We start from the raw sequence: 20,478 nt of genomic DNA on the forward strand, positions 1-20,478 counted from the left end.
ATCAGGTGGTAATTCGGGAAGATCTTCGGGAAAGACTTCCGGATAATCGCACACAACCGGTATATTCTGCACCTCTTTCTTTTCTTTCTTAGCATCGATTACGAATGCCAAGTACGATGCACATCCCTTGGACAAACATTTCCTGGCTTTTATCAAGGAGATGATTCCAGAACTCACTCTGCGTTTGTCCCCGTACACCATAAATGATTCCTTTCCGGGTGGGTTTATCCTAACTATCTTCTTTCGGCATAATATCTCGGCATCGTTGGCGCTAAGCCAATCCATACCCAAAACGATGTCGAAACCGTTTAACTCTATGGGTAATAGTTCCTCATGGAATTCGTTTCCGTTTAGGTCAATGACGATGTTCCTAATACGATTACTAACAGGTACGAATTTGCCACTGGCAACTTCTACAATCAGGGCATTATCTAGTTTTTCTACAGGTAATGCTAATTTCGCACTAAATTTATGCGACACAAAGGAGTAGTTGGCTCCGGAATCAAACAGTATATTTGCAGGCAAACCATTTACAAGAAAGGTACCTAAAGCGACGTCTGCTGCCTCCTTTGCAGCCTCGAGCGTCATCTGGAAGGCTCTTGCCTTCGGCTTCGGTGGTATGTTGGGTCTTCCTGCCTCCTTCTTCTTCGGGCAGTCCTTCAAAATGTGCCCTTCTTCATTACACCCATAACAGGCCTTCTGGTTAAGGGTGCATTCATTTGCATAGTGCCCAGGCTTTCCGCATTTGTAACAAGTGACCGCTCCATCACACTTCCCAGAGTGCTTCTTCTTGCACTTGTCACACCACTTTGCTTCTGATCCTCCTCCTCTCAAACCAGACTTCGAGAATCTACCTTTCTTACCAGACCTCGAGGATCCGTCAAATTTCCTTTTCTCTCCCACTTCCGCTCTCTCTAGACCCTTCTCTCGTATCTGGGTCTCCACATTCTTATCAGCCCATATGGCGGCTTTCAGAGTGGTAGTTTGCTTGACCATTGGACCGAAGTCCGCTGGTAATCCGAGGGCAAATTTGTTAACCTTGGAGAGTTCAGTTGGGACGAGGTGAGGAACAAGCTTCATTTTCTCAGTAAAGCTTGCAGCGTATTCAGTAATGCTCATTCTTCCCTTCTTCAGATTCTGGAATTCGTTGTTGATCTCCAGAAGATCCTGCTCAGAGCAGTATTGCATCTTCAACTGTACCAGAAAATCCTCCCACGACATTTTGCTTGCTTCACCTTTGGGCATTGAATCAGCTAATAGCTTCCACCAGCTTAGTACTCCAGATTTCAATAGAGGAACTGCGAGAGCAGTCTTCTGCCTATTTCTACACTCGCAACTCTCAAACATTGTCTCCATCTCAGAGATCCAGTTCATGACTTCCACCGGCGTCGGGCTTCCAGATAGACTCGGTGGCTTGGATGCCATGAAATCCTTGTATTTGCATCCACGTCCATCATTTCCTCCATCCTGGTGGTTTTGCCTAACTATCGGTGGGTTGGCTTGACCAATAGTCCCACTGTAATTTCCTTCTTCAGTCTGCCCTTCGTTCAACTCGGGCTGTTCGATCTGAATAGTCGCTTCCTCTCGATTTTGCTGGAGCAAACGCCTGGTTTCCTCCATTTGACGATCCAACATTGCCTGGATCATCGCTTGCACTCCGGCCATCGTTATTGGTCCGGCAGCGGCTTCCACAACTGGTATTTGTTCTAACACTGGGGGTTGGTGTCTGTTCTCATTTGCGTTCACGGTTCCGCTACGGGTCCTTGCCATCTTGATCTATACACCGAATAAGGTGAATTTAGATCTTTATTTAGGAGAGACGTTTTAAATCGTCCTTATCACTCCGAAACGTTTACATGCTAGTTCTAATATCGTAGTCGTACGTTCAGAATCCTAAACACATAAGGTTTCCAGATCCGGTCGGCAACAGACCATAGATCCGAACAAAATAACAGCATATCATGCATAAAGCATTTAGCACATAAAAGCATTTTAGGCACAATTCCTAAAATAAGCTAGTGCTCACACCTCACAATCATCGCTTAGCATTCTAAGTTTCAGTCTAGAAATCCTACAAATTCCTAGTTCGCTTAAACTAATGCTCTGATACCAACTGTGACATCCCCAAAATCACGGCCAGAAAAGACCGGTTTTGTTTATACTTTATTTCAAAATCAGAGTTATCTTTTAATAAAAGGGTTGCGGAATTTGTCCCAAAACAATAATATGATAAAGATTTATCAAAAGCATTTCCATAGAAATGTATTTCATTAAAAGACTCGGGATGTCATGTTCGTACAGATCAAAAGTATAAACAGTACAATATAAGCCTTACTACATTATTTCATATCTACAGGCCTATATCCGTAATCCCTCGTCCAAACATCACACCTATGCTCATGCGCCACTACCTGTAATACATAAAACTGAGTGGGTCAGGCTTGGGAGCCTGGTGAGCAAATAGGGTTTTCAACCCACAATAAATAAGTTTATTAATTTCATCGATCAACAATAACCCAATTACCCGTTCCCGTTATCCTCACTTTACGTCCCTAAACACCTATCATAAGGAACCTAGCCTAAGGATCATCATCGGGACGGACACTACTGCTAGGGGGATTCCTCAACAATAAATGTCCTAATAGACAACCATGTGGGGGATGGAGTACACCGGTGAACACATCGTTCACAACACCTACAGGTTGCGAGCCTGCTAGTGTTCCACTGGACTGTCTAGAAGAGTCCGTGGTCGTCATCTATACTCCGCTAGATGACTGAATCAACAACAACAACATCGAGGCCTCTCATCATTTTATCACACATCACCTATTACATCTACCCATGTCTTACCCCAACATTTTCGTAGATATAAAATACATATACAGTTTAAATCATTGAAAACATGTATAACAACGTTCATCTGGCATAGATAGCAAGTATTCAGATAATATGCACACATAGCACGTAATTTATATAAAATACTTCATATCTATGTGTAAGTTGAAAGTAACTATGCACTCACCTGATTAGGTGGTGACTCAGCACTCGGACAGCGCTTCGCTACTCTCAAAATGATATTCCTTCGATAAAACCTAGTATCGATACCACTAGGGTTTAGTCTAATGATAACCGTGACAAATTAATTGTCTGACTATTATTATTATTATATAAGTGTTAATAACACTTAATATAACTCATAATAATAGCCCAAATAATTATTTTAAGGACCTAATAACATTCTTATATTAAAACATAAGCTAAACTAAAGATAGGATAGGTACAGCTCACTTACAGTGGGTTTTTCTCGAAAACCGGGCTTCGCTGGAGCAGCGTTCCCGAGCCGAAAGGCTCTTTTCTCGGGACTCCGGGAGCCTCGGGGCTTCCTTCAGTGCTAGGGGGTTTACCTAGGCTTTTAGGGGGGTTAGGGAGCTTAGAGAGAGAGAGTTTAGAGAGAGAAAGAAGAGGGGTGAGGGGTGAGGAAATGAGGGAACCCGACACCTCTATTTATAGGGGAGGATTCTGATGTACTCGCCGAGTAGGGGGGACCTACTCGCCGAGTTGGTCCATTTGGTGGCCTTCTGGTGGTGCCACGTGTCCAATTCCGGTGGTGCCACGTCGCCCCTATCGCGTATCAGCCCTCAAACTTAGAAAAATCATAACTTTCGCATACGAGCTCCGTTTTCGACGTTCTTTATATCCACGCGTAGGTAAAATCAAGATCTACAACTTTCGTTTAGACTCTGTCGGCTAATTCTCGACCGATCTCAAATTTAATAGTAGGAGGCGTTTAGACTGTTAAATGACCGCGAAGAGTTCATAACTCCTTCATACGGACTCCGTTTTCGTCTGTCTTTTTACCGTTGAGTTCCTATGAATGAGATCTTCAACTCTCATTTAGGTCGCGTAAGCCAAAAATCGCTCGAACTAAAATTCGAGTTTCGGGCCGTGCACTGCTAAGCCGAATCTTAGAAAAATCATAACTTCTTCATACAAAGTCAGATTTGGGCGTTCTTTTTATCGATGTTCTTAGTTTAACATATTCTACGACTTTTGTTTAGATTGCTAAGGCTAAAAAGTCTTCTATCGTAAATTCACTATTTACGTCTCCCGGTGCCGTGTCGGTTTTGCCGTAAAACTTCGGTGGGTCATAACTTCTTCGTTATAGCTCGGATTTCAGCATTCTTTATATCTACGGAAACCTTGAGACATATTCTACAACTTTGTGTAGAGATATCGGGATTATCTCACACTTTGATTTTGACACTCATTTTTATTCTTTATTAATTATACATTTATAATTAAATAATAAACACATAAACACACATAATTCACATAATACTCAAATATTTCATATTTATTACTTCAAAAAGAGTTACAATAGTTGACCTAGACTATTACATTGACAAAAATACTTAGCCCTGAAACCCGGGCGTTACATGTTTTGTGAAGCATTTGAGGCATCACATTTGGGGTGCTAGGCTCTTGAAGGTTCAAGGTATCAAACTACAAGAAAAGGTATGTCATATAACTAGTTTTTGCTATACAAGTACCCATGTTTTGTATGCTAGTTAGGATAATGCTTTGGAAGATCAAATTGCATACATAATTAGAGAAAAAATAGATCCAAAGAATTTAGGGTTGCATGTGAACCTTAAGGTTGTTAGAGTGCTCAAAACCCATCAAGATCGCCATCCTTCCACTCGTTATTCTGCTGATAAGTATGTTTTAGTCACTAATGGGGAGAACCTGATTATTATGAAGAAGCTATGGAAGATACGCATAAAAGAGTGTGGGTTGAAGCTATGCAAGATGAGATGAATTCCTTGCATGAATATAATACCTTTAAGTTGGTGAAGTTGCCTAAAGGCATGAGAGATTTGAAGAAAAAGTGGGTCTACAAAGTGATGACTAAAGAACATACCTCACGGCCTAGGTACAAGGCTAGATCGGTGGTCAAAGGGTTCAGTCAAAGAAAGGGTATTGATTTTGATGAGATTTTCTCTTCGGTCGTGAAGATGGGTTCCATTTGGGTGATTCTTGGTTTGGCTGCTAGCCTTGATCTTGAGGTTGAGCAAATAAATGTCAAGACAACTTTCCATCATGGTGACTTGCAACCTAAAGGTATTTAGGTTAAAGGCAAAGAAGACTATATGTGTAGGCTTCAAAAAAGTCTTTATGGGTTGAAGTAAGCACCAAGACAGTGGTACAAGAAATTTGAGTCAGTCATGGGTGAACAAGGCTTCCACAAAACTACTTCAAATCACTGTGTTTTCTTCCAGAGGTTTGGTGATGATGATTTCATCATTCGATTGCTTTATGTTGATGATATGTTAACTGTTGTAAAGAATGCAAAGAGAATTGTTTAGCTAAAGAAACAATTGAGAAATTCTTTTGCTATGAAATATCTAGGGCTAGCAAAACAGATTATTGGCATTTAGATTACTAGAGATAGAGCTTTAAAGAAGTTGCATATGTCACAAGAGCAATACATTGAGAAGGCGCTTTACATATTCAACATGGATAAAGCTAAAGTGGTTAGTTCGCTTCTAACGACCAACTTTAAGCTTATTGATAGAGATTACACTTCCACTAAGAAGGAGATTTCAGAGATGGATAGAGTTCCATATACATCAGTCATTGGAATTTTGATGTATATCATGTATATACAAGGCCATATATTACCCATGTAGTTGGTGTTGTTAGTCAGTTACTATAAAATCTGGGAATGAAGCATTGGGAAGTAGTTAAGCGGATTTTTAGAAACCTATGTGGTACTTCTAAATTAGGCATAACATTTGGAAATGGAGCACCTATGCTTGTTGGCTATATAGTTTCTGATATGGCAGGAAATAAAGACGACATGAAATCCACTTCTGGATATTTGATGACTTTTGCAGGGGGGCGGGGGGGTTGTGTCATGGCAGTCAAGGCTGCAAAAGTGTCTTGCCTTGTCCACAACTAAGGCTGAGTATATGGAAGCAACATAAGCATGAAAAGAATTATTGTGGCTGAAAAGATTTATGCAAGAGCTTGGATTTATGCAATCACGCTGCGTGTTTTTTTTATGATAATCAAAGTCCCATTCACCTTTCTAATAATTCTATGTTTCACAAAAGAACAAAGCATATCGATGTGAGGTATCATTGGATTAGAGATGCTCTTGAAGACGGCTTGTTTAAACTTGAGAAAGTTCATACTAATGATAATGGTTCTGATATCTTTACTAAAGCTTTATCATGGGAGAAGTTAAAGATATGTTGCTCGATCATTGGGATGGTGAGCTCTTTCTCACAGGACAAAAACGGGAGAGATTTGTTGGGTTTTCTCTTGGGTTTTTTAGCCCATGCGGAAAGCCCATTTCTTTAGCCCATATATATATATATATATATATATATATATATATATATATATATATATATATATATATATATATATATATATATATATATATATATGTGTGTGTGTGTGTGTGCGCGCGTGTGTGTGCGTATGTGTGTGTGTCTGTTACATGCCTTAATTTCATTAACACACAATTTATTTCAGCCACCTAGAGAGTTAGAGAGAATAAGAAGCAAAAGAGGTTTTTTTCTCAATTCCCGTTTTTGAATATACATCTGCAGTTTTTGGTAATTTCCTAGAGATCCAACGGTCTATTTTCTTTGAATTTTGGACAACAAATTCCTAACATAGAGTCCTTCAGATCTAATGGTTGAATTGCCGAGATCAGCTTAAGAGACTCGGGAATCGTCGCTTCTATTTTCTCCCAGAAATCAGAAACGTTTTTGGTGATATTCTTCTTTGCCTTTGCTTATTTGATTCCATATGCTTGATATAATTTAGTTCCAAGTATATGATGATTGTTGTATACCTCTATTACATCTACAAAAGACTTTGTATTGCTCTAATATTGGTGATCGTGGATTTAAAGCGGCTCTAGTAGTCCTATGGTTTTACTCTCCTTTCTTGAGAGGTTTCCATGCTAAAATGTGTTTATTGGTTGATTACTTGTTGTTTTGGGTTGATTATATTGATCATACAACTTGCATTGAGGCTAATTTGTTGCAAGTGAAAATATCCTATTTGTTTGCATCCTAAAAGGTTCATTCAAGACGGGAATAGTTTAGTCAAACAAAGTATTGTTCCGGATTGTTATTTACCATTGTGGCTGCGTTTTCCCATCAAAAAAACCATAATGAACGGCCACTACTTAATGAACGATTACATTGTTGATAAAACTTTAAAGATAAAGAAGAAAATTGATGTAGGAATGAATAAAATAAGACATCTCGATAACTGTGATATGTCTGTTATTATACTTAACCATAGTAGTAGTTTGGTTAATCAGTTAATAGTTAACTTAATTATTGTAATTAGTTTGTTAGGTGCATGATAGCTAGATGTGTTTATTATAAAATGTAATATGAAAGTTCTTTTTCTTGTAAGAAAGTCAATCGAATGAATACAATGAACTTTTCTTCCATTCCTGTTTCTCTGATAATCTTCTAGAAAAACGGGCATGTTAGCTGCAAAACCAGTCAATTATCCAATGGATCCTGCTTGTAAAGCATCAAATATTCAATAGAGGGCCTTTATCAGATCCTTCTCAATACAAACGATAAATTAGACAATTTATGTACTTAACCATCACAAGACCAAATATTTCATATGTTGTAAATAACTTAAGTCAATTTGTTGTAACTTTACGATTACCTCATCTTCAAGTTGTTAATCATCTTCTAATGTTTCTCAAGCTCAATCCTAGTCAATGATTGTTTTTTTCCTCCAAACCTTCATTGAAGAGCACAACTTTTTCTGATTCAAACCAGGCAAGATGTTCTGATACTAGAAGATTCGTTTCTGGTTTTTGTGTTTTTCAAGAAAGATCAATAATTTCTAGGAAATCAAAGAAATGATCCATTGTTTCAAGATGTTCCACAGAAGCTGAGTGCCAGGCTGTTGAGTATTAGAGTTACGTCATTGGGCTTAATGTTTGGTTTATTTTGTTTATGCGGTTTGGGCCTGTCCAATTGTGATTATTTTATTAGGGTTTAGTATTTAAGGTTCATGCATGCATCCTTAGTAAAAACACTTTTGATAATCATTCTCATTAATTGTACTAAAACACTAGGTCGCCTCTACAGTGGAAGTTCTTGATCGAGCTCTTCTGAGGCGTGACTACTTTGAATCATTAAGCAATATTTGATTCCATTTTGCGTTATGTTGTTTGTTTGTTTGTTTGTTTTACTGATTAACCTGTTGAAGATCTAATCGATCTAAGAGTTTCTTAGCTCATCAATTGGTATCAGAGCAGGAGACTGTGTAATTCATACACATCTCTTATGTTTAAGAAGATCTTAGAGTTTTCCCGCTTTGATTGATTTTATTAGAGCCATCATTCTCTATTAACGTAGTTCTTTAAATCAATCTTACCCTAACGTTATTTACAAGTCTGATCTTAGATAGGTTTTTATTCAAACATCGTCATGTCCATGGATGATTCCCAGTCAAACCCAATCAATATCTCAAATAGCATTGGATCGACGACGATAATTCCCATACTATACACTCAAGATTAGGAGGTATGGACGCATCACTTTGAAGACTGTGATTGGTTCAGAATATAATGGATACTTTATCTGGGAGGTGATAACAGTTGGTCCATTCTCTAAATCAAGCACTTCAAGAATTGTTAAAACTCATAAGGAGTATAATCAACTCGTTAATGATGTGATAGACATTCCTCAAAATGAGAAAGAGAAATTTCAGTGCAACATCAAAGCTTTAAGGATGATTAGGTTTGCTTTACAATCGGACACGTTTTGTTTAGTAAGTTCATGCACAACAACGAAGGAGATATGGGAAAGATTGAAGGAACTATATTCTATAGATGAAGATCTTCAACATTCCATCCAAGCATTATTGCTCTCGGAATTTGGTGACTTCAAGCAGAAGCCTGAAGAGAAGCTTATTCAAGCTTTTGATCGGTTTAACCATCTCCTTAGTAAGATGATAAAGCATGGGATAGAAAAGAAAGTAATTGAACAAAAGGTAACATTTATGAATAGCCTTAGAACCGAATGGATGGAAATGGTGTCTACTATGAAGACACACAAATAATTCAAGGCTTATTCTCTTGTAAAGCTTGTAGGAATATTAAAGTCACATGAGAGTGCAGTGACTAAAGAAACAAATGAGGTTCCTAGCATGGGGTCGTTCGCTCTCATCTCCAAAGGAAAGAATGTTGCTGAAGAAGAAGAAGATTTGGATCTTACTGAGTATGATCTAACAAGTGAAGATTTTGCTTTAATGGTGTCCAGTCCCAAGAAGTTCATCAAAAGAAGATTCCCAGCCAATAAGAACCGAAACTGGCAGGGAAGCTACTGCGCCGAGAAGGTGAAGGATGAACCAAAAGGTGTCTCTATGACCGAAGAACCAAAGAAAGAAACTCGTACGACGTTTAGAGGAAATCAGGAAGAAGAAAGTTGGAACTACTAACACTATGAATGCTCTAATTGTGCAGGGAAATACTATTGATGGCGAATTTGGTGGTGCTGAAGTTTGGTCAACCGATTCTGAAGATGAAGAAGTGAGAAAGCCCACTCATGGTAGGGCTTTGTTGGTGAAAGAAGAGAATGTTGCTGGAAAGTCTCTGATGGTGACCTCTGAGGTATCACAAATGAGAGGATATACTACTGATGGGGAACTAAATGAAGCGAAAGAGAGTGAAGACAGGTGTTTTGCAGCGAAAGCTATCAGTGTGCAGATTAACGAATGTGATGAGTTGATCAAGAAGGTACAATATATTCATGTTTCTTTAAATATCCCCATCACAAACTATGAAAAGGAACTAAATGGATTAAAATCTAAATTTTCTAGTAAAATTGGCAGTTTATCTCAAACTCGCGTCACAAACTCTAACCTAACTGATCAAATCAGCAGGATATCATCGAAGAGTGAGGAAAGGTGTATGTGGATAGAGAAAAAGGAGAATGAGTTGATTAGGTTTAGGGATGAAAAAATTTATTTGCAAAGATATAATTTGAAGCTTTTGAAACAATGGAATGTTTTTTGTTTAATTGCTAAAAGACTATATTCCAACATTACTCAACTGCATCTTAATTGTGATATAGGAAAGAAGATACATCGTATGATTTTACCCTTCCTTGAGTTCAAGGGGGATGAAATCGATGCCGATGCATACAACTGTGAAAATGTTATTTCTTCTGATAATATCTCTCCTTCTTACAAAATTGGTCTGGACAAGATAAAGTCTTTCATAAAGTCAAAAGACCATAAGGACATGCTTAAAAATTTGTTGGATGAAAATGACAAATTAAAAATCAAAGCCGAAACTGTGCAGAAATTTGACTCTTTGAATGCCAAGTTGAGTTCAGAAAACAAAATTGATATTGAAAACACTTCTGAATTCAATTAGGATGATGATATGAGTGAAATATTTGTAGAAGATGAGGTGGACTATTTTGAATTTGTCAAGAGCGAACCCAAAACCAATATGTATCCTATTTCTAAAAACTTTGTTGCATTCGCTCGCTCATCAAAAGACAAGACTAAAGTCCTCAAGGCAAAATTTGTCGTATATCAAAAGGTCCAAACAACTCCAAATCAAGTTTATACAGTTAAAGGAGTTACTCCACATCAGACAGCCGAACTAACAACATTAGTAGAAGAAGATAATGCAGATGGCTGTGATGAGTTTTTCTGGTCGGCACCGATTGATAATGCCGATGAAATAGAAGGTTTATCTCAGAAAACATCATGGAGAGTGAAGGGCAGCAATGTGGCAGAACCACTTAATTAACCTGAGCGATTTGATGTGCCTAGAACAAGTGGTGTCATAGAACCTTCAGGCGAACTGGTCATGACATCAAGCGAAACAGATTCCCTAAAGAGCGAAACCCCTGCTCAGGAACAAAGGAAAAAGGCTAACATCCACAAAAATCCAAAACAAGTGTCAGAAAGAAAGCATCAACGGAATTTTTGATACAAGGAGAATCTGACATAAAGGAAACAGTTTTGGCGATCTCAAAATCCTAATTACGTTCGCTATGAGAAGTATTTTAAGTTAAAGGAAGAAACAAAAGCAAACTCAGCTTCTCATGATCAACATTATAATGACAACCGAAAGAAGAATGTCGATCTTCGAAATCCTGACAACCGAAAACAGGGCTTCAGTCCACAGAAGCATGGAAACCAGAAGAGAAGGTTGATTCATCAAGCAGCTGACAACCGAAAAAGAAGTTCCAGTCCTCAAGTTGTGAGAAACCAAAAGGTGGGTTTCGGTCCTAAAACAACTGTTGAGAGGAACCGAAGGGAAGGTAGTTTCCGGTCTCGACCAAGTAAGGGAAATGATAAAAAGTCTGATACTACTCCCAAGTATCATCCTTCTCACTCTCACTCACAGAATGATCAAAAAGGTAAAGGAAAACTCTTTCCAGAAGACAAAAAGAAGACGACATTTGAATCCAAAGTGGAGAACCGAAAGGCTACTAGCTTCGAATTAAAAAACTCTACCTGAAATTCTCAAAAACAATAAATCAAAGTTTTTACCATAAAAAGAAAAGATGAAACAACACTAATAAAAAGAACCCTTTTGGTCGATGTTTCTCTTACTATTCACTGTTATGTAAAAGGCTTACAAGGACCCAAGAAACTTTGGGTTTCTAAATCTGCTTAATTTTTGTAGGTTATGCGTGACGTGCAATTCGATGATGAATGGTATATAGATAGTGGATGCTCGTGTCACATGACAGGAAGAAAGGAAGAACTGAGGGAATTTTGGTCCCTTCAAGATGGTGGATGTGTCAAGTACGGAAATAATTCTTTTGGCACAATCAAAGGCTATGGTATGATTACCAATGGTGATTTCTCAATTCGAAAAGTGGCGTACGTTGAGGGTCTTCAAAATAACCTCATCAGTGTTTCACAACTAGTAGTCAGCACTGGGTTAAAGGTTTTGTTCGATGAAGAGGGCTCAGAAATCATTGAAAAAAGATGAACAATATTCTACTGAAGTCGACGCGAAAAGGAGAGATGTACCCTCTGAATCTCGATCCCATACGATGAAAACCAATAGTTTTCTTGCTAGCAAAAGCTCATTCAAATGAAAGCTGGCTTTGGCACTAAAGGCTCTCCCATCTCAATTTCAAAGACATCAACAAGCTTATACTTGGGGATCATGTTCGCGGTCTTCTTGTTCTGAAGTTTGACAAAGAACACTTGTGTGAAGCTTGTGAAATGGGAAAACAAAGTTGAAAGAGTCATCCTTCACGAGTCAATACTAAAGTTATTGAACCACTAGAATTACTTTATGTTGATCTATGTGGTCCTTCTTCAATCGAAAGCATTGGTGGTAGCAAGTATTTACTTGTTATAGTTGATGACTTCTCTCGGTTTACTTGGGTGTTCTTTTTGATGTAGAAATCAGAGGCCACTCCTAATCTTAGACTATTTATCAAACAGGTAGAAGTTCAACTGCGAAAGGTGGTTAGAAATGTCAGAAGCGATAACAGGTTGGAGTTCAAGAATAAAGCTCTTGAAGATTTTCTAGCAGAAAAGGGAACTGCTCACAACTTCTCTGCTCTATATACTCCGCAATAGAATGGGATTTTCGAAAGGAGAAATCGTTCCTTATGTGAAGCAGTTCGCTTCTCTACCTCTATATTTCTGGGCAGATGCTATTGCTGCTGCATGTTTCACGCAGAACAGATCTTACCTCAATAAGCGTTTTCCAATGTAAAGTTCATCCATGTGTTCGGTTCAAGATGCTTTATCTTCAATTCAATGGAGAACTGAAACAATTTTGATGTTAAAGCATATAAAGGGATTTTCCTGGGTTATTCTTTAATCTCCAAAGCATATAGAGTTCTTAACAAGCGTTCAAAGAAAATTGAAGAGACTTACTATGTCACCTTTGATGCTAACTACGTCAAGAAACTATCAAGAACCGAAGGTTCTATAGAGGAAATATTTCCAAGAACTGGTCACGTTACGACACCAATTTCAAATCTCTTCAAGCAATAGATGCCGCAGACAAGACTATTCACTACGAATCCCAAGCTGCAGACAACAGGGTGGACAACCTGAATAAAATAATCAGCAAAAGACAATGACAAATGATCAACCAACAGCAACCAAAGAACCTGACTCATACGAAACTCCAAAAATTAGTTCTTATGTTCAGGGGGAGGATTTGTCTTCTCCAAATAACCAAGATTCACCATTCCAGGGTGAGAGTCCATCTGAAAGTCCAGTCCAAAAGGAGAATTATGAGCCTGAAGTTAGAGAAGAATCATCATTCGAGGGGGAGAATGTGAATCTAAACGATGATGACATTCAATCAGAACTTGAAGAAGAGGTGAATGCTGAACTAGATGCCTCTTATGATCCTGATTACCCACCACTCATCAAATTCACTAAAGACCATCCTCAAAAACAAATTATTGGTGAACCATCAGAAATGGTTCTCACACGTTCTCAACTGAAAGCGAAACAAACTGCACTACTCTCTAAAGTGGAATTTTGCATGTTTAATTTGTTCGTCTCCAGGTTGAACCGAAGACGATTAACACTGCACTCGATCATTCTGATTGGGTACAGGCCATGCAGGACGAACTCAAGGAATTCGAGCGAAACAAAGTGTGGAGATTAATTCCAACACCAAAGGATGCTTCGGTGGTTGGACTAAAATGGATTTTAGGAACAAGATGGACAAGGAAGGGAATGTAATCCACAATAAAGCAAGACTTGTGGTGAATGGTTACTGTCAGGAAGAAAGGATAGATTATGAGGAGACCTTCGCTCCTGTAGCAAGGATGGAATTTGTAAGAATCTTTCTGGCATACGCTGCTCATAAAAACTTCAAAGTTTTTCGAATGGATGTAAAATGCACCTTCTTGAATGGAGAACTAGATGAAATAGTTTATGTTGAGCAGCCACCTAGGTTTGTGAACGGGATATATCCTGATCATTGCTATGTTCTGGGTAAAGCAGTATATGGTCTAAAGCAAGCGCCGAGAGCCTGGTATGAAACTCTAACTCACTTTCTCAAAATTTTGAAATTTAAGCAAGGTTCAGTTAACCCAACCTTCTTTCGCAAGATAGAAGGCGAACATTTAATGATAGTTCAAATTTATGTCGATGACATCATCTTTGGCTCCACGAATCCTAGCCTAATGGTTGAATTCAGGATGTTGATGGAGACTAAATTTGAAATGTGTGCAATGGGTTCAATTAACTTTTTCCTTGGAATGAATATTAGACAGGGACCAGAAGGCATATTTATTAACCAGGAGGCTTACACCAAGACCCTGTTGGCAAAGTTTGGCATGATGGAAGACTCTAAGGTGAAAGTTCCCATGGCGTTTGGCACAAAGCTTACCCCTTCTCTGGATAAACTGGTTGTTGATATGACCCTCTGTCGTCAAATATTATGTTCTCTATGTGTTATTGTTCCAGGTTTCAAGCTAACCCAAGATAACCTCATATGATTGTTGTGAAGAATATTTTCCTGTATATGAAATGAACCACATCTCCCGGTCTCTAGTAACTAACAAAATCTGGATTCTTCGTTCAAGCCTTTTCTGATGCAGACCTTGGTGGATGTGGTCTGGATTGAAAGAGCACAACTGGTGGATGCCAATTTCTTGATGGCAAACTTGTAAATTGGCAGTCAAAGAAGCAAACTTGTGTGTCTCTTTCGACAGCCGAAGCTGAGTACATCGCAGCAGCCTCCTATACTTCACAAGTCATTTGGATTCAGAGCCAGCTTAGAGATTACAGATTGAATATGAAGAAAATTCCTCTTTACTGTGACTCAAATAGTGCGAAAAGAATATGTCACAATCCAGTGCAACACTCTAAGACCAATCATATTGCACTGAGATACCATTTCATCAAGGACCATGTTGAAGATGGTAATGTGGAAGTTCAATTCGTTCAGTCCTTTAATCAACTGGTTGACATCTTCACTAAGGCCTTACTAGAAGCATGTTTTAATAGAATATTACAAGGTTTGGGAATGATGGAAGTAGAGTCGGTACCGAAACCCCTTACATCTCTCTAAAAATTGGACAAACGAAGTACAGTGATTGCTCGGTCTATTTCGGTGCCATAATTTTTGGGAACCGAAATGAACCGAACGCTCGCTCTATTTCAGTTCCGTAAATTTAGGGAACTGAAACGACTCGATTGCTCGGTTTGTTTCGCTTCATCTTTTCAAGGTTAGGTTTCGGTTGTAAATCTTGTATATTTTGTTTTGTATCTATACTCATCTTTCATTGGTCTTTATCTTTATCTACAATCTTTTATTTTCTGTTTTTATTATTTTTCAGAAATTTCAAAAATACAAAAATATCTTTTCTTTTCTGTTTTTATTCTTTTTCAGAAATTTCAAAAATACAAAAATATCTTTTATTTTCTATCTTTATTCTTTTTCTGAAAGTTCAAAAATACAAAAATTTCTTTTATTCTTGTATGGTTTCTTTTCTTTAGTCTCAAGATCATAGAAACGACATGCAGTGAAGCAAGGGAAGGTACAAATTCTCTTATCCATGAACTAGTTAGGTGTCCCTAGAAGCATGTTGTTGTATGTAGACCAAAGCCTCCAAGACTTTGAGTGAAGCCTTAATGATTCGATTCATACCAATCGTTTCTTCCCAATCAAACCGCTAAATTTACTTAAGTCATGAGCTACATTAGTCTTCTCATATGAGTTAAGAGTTTGCTGCTTTGTCATCCTTTTATAGCAGAGGTACTTTTGGTTCTTTAACCATCTCTTCTTCTTTCTCCATCACGTTTCATTCCACAAATGTAATCCTTGAGACTCTCAACTATTACCACTGAGGTTTATGGTTACACAAAATCTGAGTTTATGATCATAGATACGTATACCACGTGCTAAGTGATTCCCAAAAATCCAGTACCAATAATGAATTGACGGTGAATAATTGCTATTCAAGCTATTACTTGTTACCTTAAGAAGTCTATTTTTATTGGTCTTTATGAAATTGTCTAACACCAAGGCATTTCTTCCCAAAAGATCATGTTTAGTTTTTTTTTGTTTTTAATTTCTATTAAATATCATGTCACTGCAACCAATATCCAACCTACTTGTTCAACAGATCACATCGGTCTCACAAGTACTTCATCCAACTTTCGGACTTATATTAAGTTTCGCAGTTCGGTTGGAGATAAGCCACCTTTTAAAGCTAATAGTTGAAAAATAAGCCTTTCGATGTTTATTTATAAACACTTGATCGTATTCTCTCAGGAAACCACACAAGCACTTCAAGTCTCTCTTGACTTTGAAGGCTTTTTTGGACACAACTCTTGAGCAGTATATAGATTCCATTGATAAATCCACAAAAGCGGTTGATGACTCCATGTCTCTCTGCAAGAAAGCAACAACTAATGTGGAAGAGCTTACTCAAGATTCTAAGATCTTTCTTGATTCCCTTAAGGGTCATGCTGATTCGAATGCAGCAAGGTGAATGCCACGGTTGATTCCCTCTCACAATCTCTTCAAGTAGAGACAGCAAAATTTGATTCAGTTTGGTCTAACATTCAAACCGAGAACCATTCTCTCATTAGCTCAGTTAATTCTTGCTTAGAGAAGCTTCATGCTAACTTGGCAATGGAAAACAAAATAATGGATGATCTGGCTCACAAAACTACTTAGATTGAATTTCAGAAAGTTCAACTTTCTCAAGCGGGTGAGGAAATTGTTTCCTTCAAAACTAAGAGTGCAGTTCTAATGAGTTGTGCCTCTGATGTTCTTAATCTTTTGAGTAATATTATTCATACTCATGATCCAATTCTTACTCTCACAATCAGGAATCATTTGGCATCCAAACTTCTTCCGGCAATTAAAATCCTAAGACAGATGAAGGGTGTTACAGAGCCGATCGTCGCTCCGCAACAAGGGGGAGATGATGTTGTGAAAGTTGTGAATACTTCTCCCGTTCCACCCAAAGTTTTTGACAAAACAGAATCGAAGGGTAATGAAGCTTCGGGTTCTGGTGTTCAAGATAAGAAGAAGGGCATTACTGGTGAAAGTGACAAAGATAATGAAACGATAGCTGAAGTCCTGAAGCGACAACAAAGGGACAAAGAGTTAGATGATAATCTTGGTATCTGTAGAGAGACAAAAGAGAGAGAAAGTAAGAAGAAGGAAGAGTATGATGCTCTTGTTTGCAAGAAGGCCTTTTTTCCTCCTTGGACTAAGGATGGACTAATCAAAGAAGCAATTGAGTTTCCTAGCATGTACTGGCTGGAACCTGTTGTCTCTTTTGATTGTTACAACTCGAGGGACTCTCAATTCGATATGCCTATAACCAGAAAGGCATTTGTATTTCACTATTTTGATTCAACAGTTGAAGTTCCCTCTCCTCATCCTCAGGTTGATCGTGATCTTATTGACTACTATCTCAATTTCGGTCAACCTCAACACCTGACGTGGAGTGATCAGAAGATAACCATTGTCAACGTGATGAAACCCACACCTGCTGGAAAAATTTTCAATATTCAGTTTCAGATAAGCAGAGGTTCGGACAACTCGGTCCATACAATTTCTTTGGCAGATCTTCCTAACCTAAATCCTCATGATTGAATTTTACTGTTTAATATTTTGCTCACAAATTCGAAGGAGTATGAGCCGATCCTCAGTCATCTTAAGAGGATGTTGGCCTCTTATATCAAGAGGATGTTGGCCTCTTATATCCTTGAAGTTGAAAAAATGGATCAAGAGGTGGCTCATGTTATGAGGAAGAGACCGACCTGGAGATGTTAACAAAATGAAGCTGGGTCAAATCGACTCTACTAATCTTACTGTCATGTTCACGAGAGTCGAAGGTCAAAGGTTTTTGTTCGCTCTTGTTGATAAGCATTTGTTCTCCATTGACTTCTTAGAGCACATTGTTGATATTATTCACTGATGTAAGCAGAACAGAGAGTCAGACAAGAAGAATTTCACAAACATGCTTCGGTGGTATATCACTTTTCGTCAAACTCTGTTGGCCGTTATACCGAATGTGTTCAAGACTATCAAGAAATCTTATGTTGCTCAACCGAACTAAGCTCTCGCCTCAATTGACGCAAATGGGGAGATGGTTGAGTATTAGAGTTGCGTCATTGGGCTTAATGTTTGGTTTATTTTGTATATTCGGTTTGGGCCTGTCCAACCATGATTATTTTATTAGGGTTTAGTATTTAAGGTGCATGCATGAATCCTTAGTAAACAACGCTTTTGATAATCATTCTCATTAATTCTACTAAAACCCTAGCTCGCCTCTACAGTTGAAGTTCTTGATCGAGCTCTGCTGAGGCGTGACTACTTTGAATCATTAAGCAATATTTGATTCCATCTTGCGTTATTTTGTTTGTTTGTTTGTTTGTTTGTTTGTTTTACCGATTAACATGTTGAAGATCTAATCGATCTAAGAGTTTCTTAACTCATCACAGGCCATTGTTGCTACGATTGAGATTGTTTGGATTCATCATTTGTTAAGCAATTTTGACATTTATATTCATAAACCTACTTTGGTGTTTTGTGATAATGAATTGGTAATCAAGCTCACATCCAATCCAACCTTTCATGAGCGTAAGAAACACATCGAATTTGATTCTCATTTCATTCACAACAAGATTTTGGATAATACAATCAAGCTAATGCATGTACTCACAAGTAACAACTCACCAATTGGCTGACATTTTTACAAAGCCATTACATCGACATAAGATGTTACCTATAATGACCAAGATGGCTTTGGAAAACATTTTCCAAAGTCCATCTTGAGTGGGAATATTATTGTTACATTTATGCTATTATACTCAACCATATTTTAGTTTTTTTATTTTCAAACTGAAAAATCTAATCTACTCATAAGCTAACAATACATATTCTACGTATGTCCATGATGGAACTTGAACCCTGAACCTCAAAGAGTGAGGGCACCACTAAATACCGCTGGGCTACAAACCCTTTGGTAACCATAGTTTAGTAGTTTGGTTAACAACTAACTTATTTATTGTTGTTAGTTTGTTAGGTGCATGATAGCTAGACGTGCGTAGTATAAGCTTTAATATAAAAGTTCTTTTTCGTTTACGAAAGTCATCAGAGTGAACACAATGAACTTTTCTTCCATTCCTTGTTCTGTGATGAGATGTAATAATGAAATTTGGACACCCTTTTTAGTCGATTTCAAATTATGTTATAGACAAATTGTATTATTTTATAGATAAAATGTAAGTATCTAACTCTTTTTTATAAAATTTAAATACATGTAATTTATGTTTTTTGAATATGTGTTCATGTAATCGTGTTTACGTGAATATTAAACGTTTGTTTATATAATATCACGTTTCATTGACGTATGAAGATGCCTTTTGATGTTGATAACAACCTACAATGTTGGAGAAAAATCACCTATAAACCCATTGGATGATGAAGAACTTATTGCGAAAAGAAAGTGATAAACAAAATTACAGCATCGATTATTTTATGATGCACTGCTGCAAGGACTGGTAGTGAAAAACACTAAACAATAAAGGGTTTTGATGTAAAATAATAAAACCAACAAGACACAGACAGGAATTGTACTATGTTGTCAAGGATACCAGCTGTCACTCCCGGCGTGTGCGTGGGTGAATCTGCCGCGGGAGCTTCCACCTTCCAACGCCGACCACTACAAATCCCAGTTATAAATATCGCCACCAAGGAACCACTTTATCCGTTCTCCATAAAAAAATGGATAATCCCTTCATCACAATCGACAACGAGAACTCCACCATTGTTTCAGCACTCCGGTATGTCATTTCCGGCGGCAAAGACGCCGCTAAAAGCAATGGTTTGATGGGAAATTCTCGAACTCAGCCGTCGCCGGTGGTGCAGGAAGTCTGTAGCGAATGTGAAATGCGAGTCCCGGATCAATGTTTGGGTTGTCAAATGTTCACCGGTGGTGGTGGAGAAGAGATGGGAAAGAGAACGAAGAAGGTTTACAGAGGAGTTCGTCTCCGGCCATCGAGGAAATGGGCGGCGGAGATAATGGTTCCGGGGACGAAAGAGCGGAAGTGGTTGGGGACTTTCGAGACTGCAGTAGACGCCGCCAGAGCTTACGACGTCGCCAGTATTCAGTATAGAGGAAACAAGGCGAAGACAAATTTTCCGGTGGAGGAGTATACTGAATCAATTTGCAGCGATATCAATTCCTCAGAGCTTATAAAACACAACGCGATTTAGGTTAAATATGATTGGTATTAGAAAGTGATAGAGAAACCGAAATCCAACAACTCATCTGAAAAAAAGTAGTTGGGTTATTGCTATTTTGAATAACTTAGTTTTGGGGTATTTTTTTTAACGGCCAGCAAATGCTTATTATAATTTGGCATTTTTAACAAGTAGTTTTTAGTGTTTAAACATATATATTAAAACTAAAAATGTTAAATAAGTTTTGATAAGTTAGT

General features: G+C 38.1%; 1 protein-coding gene across 1 annotated transcript; it reads left to right on the forward strand.

Moving 5' to 3' along the window:
• The first annotated feature begins 19,762 nt into the window (after positions 1 to 19,762).
• Positions 19,763 to 20,254, forward strand: LOC145040844 (ethylene-responsive transcription factor ERF109-like). Its single transcript, XM_078988732.1, has one exon. It carries the CDS (start codon positions 19,763 to 19,765, stop codon positions 20,252 to 20,254), a length of 492 nt encoding a protein of 163 aa, XP_078844858.1.
• The last annotated feature ends 224 nt before the right edge of the window (positions 20,255 to 20,478 follow it).

The sequence above is a fragment of the Lactuca saligna genome, chromosome 4 (assembly GCF_052625555.1).
Source record: "Lactuca saligna cultivar CGN05327 chromosome 4, ASM5262555v1, whole genome shotgun sequence".
NCBI lineage: Eukaryota > Viridiplantae > Streptophyta > Magnoliopsida > Asterales > Asteraceae > Lactuca > Lactuca saligna.